Source organism: Crocodylus porosus, unplaced genomic scaffold (genome assembly GCF_001723895.1).
Source record: "Crocodylus porosus isolate Cpor-Errol unplaced genomic scaffold, CroPor_comp1, whole genome shotgun sequence".
Taxonomy (NCBI): Eukaryota; Metazoa; Chordata; order Crocodylia; family Crocodylidae; genus Crocodylus; species Crocodylus porosus.
The window spans coordinates 18,179,293-18,185,917 of NW_017728911.1; the positions used below are offsets into that span (position 1 = coordinate 18,179,293).

Genomic DNA, 6,625 nt, shown 5'->3' on the forward strand with positions numbered 1-6,625 from the left:
TAGGCTTCCCAGAGAGGTGGTGCTCTCACCTTCCCTGGAGATCTTCAAGAGGAGACTGGATAGGCACCTGGCTGGGGTTTTATGACCCCTCCCACCCTCAGTGCTCCTTCCTGCCCATGGCAGGGTGTCAGACTAGATGATCTGTCTAGGTCCCTTCTGACTCATTGATTCTAGACATTAGGACTGGAAGGGACCTCGTAAGATCATCAGGTCCAGCCCTTCTGCCCAAGGGGCATGAAGTCAGCTAGTGTCAAAGGATGCCAGCAAGATAAGCATCCAAAAGTTTCTTAAAAGTGTCCAGAGTAGGTGCTTGCACCACCTCTGGGGGAAGTCTGTTCCAGGCCTTGGGGGCTCAGACAATAAAGAAGTTTTTCCTTATGTCCAGCCTAAAACGGTTTTGCAGGAGTTTGTGACCGTTGGACCTTATCATCCCTTGGGGTGCTCTGGTGCACTCTGCTGTGCTATGGTGTCTGCCAGTTCCTTTAGAACTCTTGGGTGCTATCTATCTGGACCAGTTGATTTGTGGCGGTCCAGCCTCTCAAGATGCTCCCTCACAAGTTCCATGCCAATGGTGGGCATATATTCACCCTCATGCTGGTCATCCCACATCATCATCCTGCATTATGGACTGCCTCCCAACCTCTGGTCTGTCTCTGGGGGAGCAAGCACAATGTCTACTTTCACAGCTGCTTGAGGGACTGGGACACCACAGCCCCTTCCACCAGCCCTGGGAGCCTGCAAGAAGCATGGGCACGAGCCAGGCTTAGAAGTGCAGCTTTGTGTCTGAATGTCCCCTGCCTGTCCATAGCAGAGCATGTTGCTCAGAGGCTGCCCATGTGCCACATGTGCAGGCCTTGTCTCTGCCAGTGAGGTGTCCCTTGTCTGTTTGGCCCTGGGGCTGGAGGGTTCAAGTGGGCAGCCTGGGGTGTCTAGGGAGCAGTGAGCAGGGCTCTGACCTCCTTCACCCACTGGCAGCCCCTGGTCTGCTGTGGGTAGGCAAAGACAAGCAGACAGACACAAAGCAGGGATTTTTAGCTGGTCTCCCTGCTTCCTACATAATCCCTGGGCTGGTGGGAGGGGCCACAGGGTCAGGAGTCCCTGGAGAAGCAGCTGTGACAGTAGGGACTGCACTTCTTTTCTTGGCTACAGCTGCTAAGTGGAACGGGAATCAAAGGGGGTGCTTCCACACCACACCACAGCAGCCCCTCTCAATCCACCCCTGCCACTTCCACTCTGCATATTAGTTCCTTCCATTATTTATGACACTTACTCATATACACTGTTCAACATCGTGACAATAAACAGAAAACAACCCACAGGTACAGCAAGCTTCCACAACATTTCACGCACCTTCTGTATAGTACAGTAGCATGTTTATAGGCACCACGTAATGCATCTACAACCACATTTCCTAGATGCTTAATGATTGTATTGAAATCCCTTGGCATTCCAAGAATTGTTCCCTCCCATCTTTAGTGTCTCCTTACATCACCTGGCCTCTCCTTATGGCCTCTCCTTATGCTCCACACAGTCCTGATTTGCCCTCTAGTTATGAAAGTGCTTCATCTGTCCCTTTAATCTTTATATTGCCCTTATTCTCTTCCTGCTCTCGCATCACTCTGCACGTTCCCTGGTTATGCAGCCAACTCTCAAAGGTGAAAAATATTTTAGAAGAGAACAAAGGAAACGAAAATCTCAAACACCAAATATATTATTCCAAGTGGCATTCTTAAGGCTGTGTGGTTTAAGAATGTACAGTTGCTGAGTGTCCTGGCTTCCCTGGTGGAGCAGTGGTAAGAGTACACAAAAACAGGGAAGGAACCCCTAAGCCTGTGAGGATAAATTGAGAAAATCTGGTACTTTCCTGTCTGGTGAGGTGGTACTTCTAATTCATAGCACATAATGGCATGGAGAAATGCTCAGACTTCTATAAAAGGACAGATCCACCCAAGTACAACACATGCATAGGAAAGCAAAAAGTGGGGCTGACAGCCACTCTGCCCCAGTGCTCTCCCGCTCACCCTGACATCTACACATCATCCCACCACTACCTATCTCATAGCTTCCTCCCCTCTTAACCTGAGCTCTCCCAGTCCTTTATTCCTCCTCCTCTGCCACCCATCCTCAATTATACACATTATTATTGATTTCCTCTTCCCTCATTCTCTCCTTATTTCATCTTCCTACCTTTTATACCCTTCTTCCCCAAGCTAGCCACAAACACTGAGTTTTTTGCTACAGTAACCAGACTGCTAGCTAACTTGATGGTAGCTCAGGTATCTCTACACATAGTGCAAACAAGTGCCAGGGAAGTAATCATATGGATTTTAGAGAAACTAGAAGCGTTCACCTTTATAGTTTCATGGTTTCTAGGGTCGGAAGGGACCTGAGTAGATCATGTAGTCCGCCCCCTGCCAAGGCAGGAAAGAGTACTGGGGTCAAACGACCCCAGCAAGTTGTACATCTAGCCTCCTCTTAAAGACCCCCAGGGTAGGAGCCAGCACCACTTCTCTTGGAAGTTGGTTCCAGATCCTAGCCGCCCTGACCATGAAGTAGCACCTCCTGATATCTAGCTTAAATCTACCCTCTGCCAGCTTGTGACCATTATTTCTGGTCACTCCTGGTAGTGCTCGGGGGAACAGGGACTTCCCCAGTGCCTGCTGGTCCCCTCTGACTAGTTTGTAGCAGGCCACTAGGTCCCCCCTCAGCCTTCTCTTGTGGAGGCTGAACAGGTTCAGGTCCCGTAGCCTCTCCTCATAGGCCTGCCCTGCCGCCCCCGGATCATGTGCGTGGCCCTCCTCTGGACTGTCTCCATGTTGTCCACATCCCTCTTGAAGTGCGGTGCCCAGAACTGGACGCAGTACTCCAGCTGTGGCCTGACCAGTGCCGCATAGAGGGGGAGTATCACTTCCTTGGATCTGCTTGAGATGCGTGTGTGGATGCATGGCAAGGTGCCATGATGGAACAGATGGAAGTTTTCAACCTTAACCATAACAGAGCTTGCACTATCCTATAATAATTTTTGTTGGCTGTCTTGACCCAGTTTGTGCTCCATCGTTAGAATGAGGATCTAGATGGAGAAAAGTGAGATGGAAGAGAGCCCCAAAGGAAACCTAAACTTCTAATAACTAGGAAATACAAAGTTATGGTATTTGTCACCCTACAGGTATTGGGAAGACTGAAAACAACTATGGGGAAAAGGATTGACCACATCCATTTTTTACCTGACTGCTGGCCAAGAGGGCCAAGCCCTGGTTGTCATGAGCTGGCCAAAGCACATGTGGGGAGCTCTGCTGTACAGCATAAGAGGGCGAGAACAGAAGTGCGGTGTTTGGTTCAGTATTTGGTTTACACACCTACATAATAAAGGAGGTGTGTGGCTGACCAGTAAGTTGCTACATATGATATATGTATGCAGCAGCAGAAGTTGCAGGCATCAGAAAACAAGGTGGATATGAGGGCAGGGGCTATATGTTCCAGGTAAGGCAGGATGTAGAGAAAGAGAAAATATACTGGTTTTTTTACATTCTGAAAATAACTATAACCTCCTTTCCCCTCCCCCTATAATAAAACTGTCAGGGTTTGGGGTAAAAAACTGTCCTTAATTTTTATTACTGGCCTTGTTAGCAACAACACACTTCAGAGCTACTACTATATGACCACTGCTCCATTTCTCCTACCACAAGTGTACAGAAGGATGAGGAGCACTTAGGAATTGCATAACTGTTTCCTATTCATATCTAACCTGCAAACCTACAAGGTATATAACCAAGGATGTCCAATGGTATATAACCAAGGATGTCCAAGTGATAGCCTATGGGCTGCCTATGGCCCACAAGGAACCAGCATGCAGCTTATGGGCCCCTGCAGCTGTGTCTCCTGCTGCCCTATGGCAGGGGAGAATCCAGGATGGGGCTGCACGCTGTCAGAGCTCACCACACAGCAGGGTGGCAGGGGGCCACATGACACGTGTGTAGCTTGCACAGTAGAGGCAATATCTCAGGGAGACATGTGTCTTGGCCCATGTGGTGGGGGGAGGAGACAGATCCCAGGGGTCTGCTCAGTAGAGGAGTGCAATTCCAGGAGGAACTGTCCCCACACCACATGGCTCATGAATTCTGTGGCCCCCAGCTGCACTGAAGTTGCACAGCTCTGGCATAAACAATCACTAATTCCTCTTTCATTTTAAAAAATCCCAGATGTTCCAGTAACCAAAATGGCAAGGTTGACTAGGTATTCCTTGCCTTTTCAGAATGCTGAACTATGAAACTCAAATTTATGGCAAGCAAGAAATGGACAGTTAAAGTATTACAGTTTTAAACTTCTCAAAATAAGCAAATGCAGAACTAAGGTAAGATCCCTGAAAATTAGGTCTGCCCTCTGTGAGTTATCTCCTGCTGTAGTGAACAAGAGCTGCCTACACTCACATTTCTGTGAGCCTGCTTCACAGAAAGACCACCATATCTGCTACATGTTATAAGCCTTTTATCCTTATGCACAGAATTCCAAGACTTTCACTTTCCTACAGACTACAATCATCTTCCATCTCCTGACTTCTGACTTGGCAAGTCAAGAATAATCCAATGTGTCACTCCAGACAGCCTCTACATACTGCAGCACTGAAATGAGGTATGATATAGATCTTTTAACATATATATGCATCTTTTTATTTTATTCACACACAGGTCATGCACACATCCCAGAGCATCATGGCTCACCCAGTATGCCTTATCTTTATGCTCCAGTTCACTTCCCCTTGAGCACAGTGGGCACATCTACAGATACATTAATGCACTGTAGTTATGGTACATTAAGTTTAACAGGTACTAGCTCAATGTACAGTAAACAGTGCTACTGCACAGTAGCACCAGTACACACTTTTTTAGTGAAGCTAATGCATAGTAGACTAGTTCTACTGTGCATTAGCATGGTTTTTGCCGTGATGTGCTAATGTGCAGTAGAATTAGTCTACAGCACATTTAGTGTCTCATGTAGATGTGCCTAGTTATACCTACCACAGTGAATGCAGCTGGAATGCCTGCAGATAATTCCAGGTGGCTATTGTCTGCTCCAGAGTTGCCAAGTTAAGGCTGCGTTTCACTCATCTTTGAACATTAGATGCTACCAGGAAGCCCTTACATTGAATAGTAATATCACACTCCTGCCAGGGATCCTGGTTGCATGTGTGAATGAGACCATTCAAGAGCTTTTAGTCTGTCTCCCACTTCCTTACAAATGCTGATTTTTCCTGGTAATTTTTTTAAAGTCACAGTCAGCTTAACTAGAAAAATACTTTGCACACACTTGATACATGAGGAAATTCTCTGGTAATGATCATTAATAAGGACAGATAAACTGATGCAAAGAGAACTCAAATGAAAATGTAGATATTATTGATGCTTGGGAAAAAAAACCCCATCTGATTGAATTTCCCAGTCTTTATTATGTTTTTATGCCTTTGCAGTGGACTATGAAAAAGTCTGATCTTGTATCTACAGCTCCAAGGTACAATATTACTGACAATACCGTCCAGTTTCACAAACTAAATAAGAAGGAGAGTATAGGGTTGAGATATACAAATCATATTTAGGGACACTTTGTTAATTTTACCTACCATCAGCTGTGATATTTCAATGTAAGCAATCACTGAAAATATACTGTCCTGTGGAAAAAAATAGCTTTTCTCCCTTTGTTTTTCACTATAAAATGATCATATTTTCAGTAAATATGATACATTCTCCAGATGTATTTACATTTTCAAAATACATTTTCTATTTAAAATAAAGCATACTCACCACATTTTCTTTATCACAATATGAACTGAAGTAATTCGATATAATTGCAGCATACTGAAGAAGCACTTTGTTGATAGTCTGCATGGGAAGGAAATACTTGACTAAGATAGCTAATCTGCAAAATATTGTCTGCAGAGCTTTGCAAATAAATATACAAAAAGATTCAATGGAATGTGAATTTGTAAAGGAGATAGTGTTATAAAATAATCCATAGAAAATTGTTTTTATTCTTTAAATCCCTTGAATTTTAGTTCTTATTCATATTACTGTTTAGCATGTGCACATTTTCAAATACTGACCTACTGAGGAGCTGCATTTTTGAAGGAAATATAATTTACTGTAGGACACAGACTTTAAAGCTAGTTATGCTGAAATTGAGAAGCAAGAACATTGAGCTCTAGTTTCTTCAATGCACACATAATTAAGCAGAACTTTAGTGAGCTCAAAAATCCCTAGGGCAACAACCCACAGATTAAAAACAATGCAGAAACAAGAACCAAGGCAGCAATGTCTAAACCCCACAGAAGTGAGATTAGGCCACAATAACCATGGGACTATGATCCTTGCTTGCAGATTTAGGAAAGTTATAGATTTCATAGATTTCATAGACATTAGGGCTGGAAGGGACCTCGGGAGATCATCGAGTCCAGCCCCCCGCCTAAAGGGCAGGAAGTCAGCTGGGGTCATAGGATCCCAGCAAGATAAGCATCCAATTTACTCTTGAAGGTAGTTCAATGTAGGTGCTTGAACCACCTCCGCTGGCAGACTGTTCCAGACCTTGGGGGCTCGGACAGTAAAGAAATTCTTCCTTATGTCCAGCCTGAAACGGT

At 45.0% G+C, this 6,625-nt stretch overlaps 1 protein-coding gene across 1 annotated transcript in view; it reads right to left on the reverse strand.

The window, feature by feature from the left end:
• The window catches only part of UNC13C (unc-13 homolog C), a 517,638-nt gene that overhangs the window by 115,674 nt on the left and 395,339 nt on the right, over window positions 1-6,625 (reverse strand). The window contains exon 22 of the mRNA XM_019533546.1: window positions 5,796-5,873. Within this exon, the coding sequence (XP_019389091.1) occupies window positions 5,796-5,873 (78 nt within the window). The remainder of the gene's footprint in view (window positions 1-5,795; window positions 5,874-6,625) is intronic.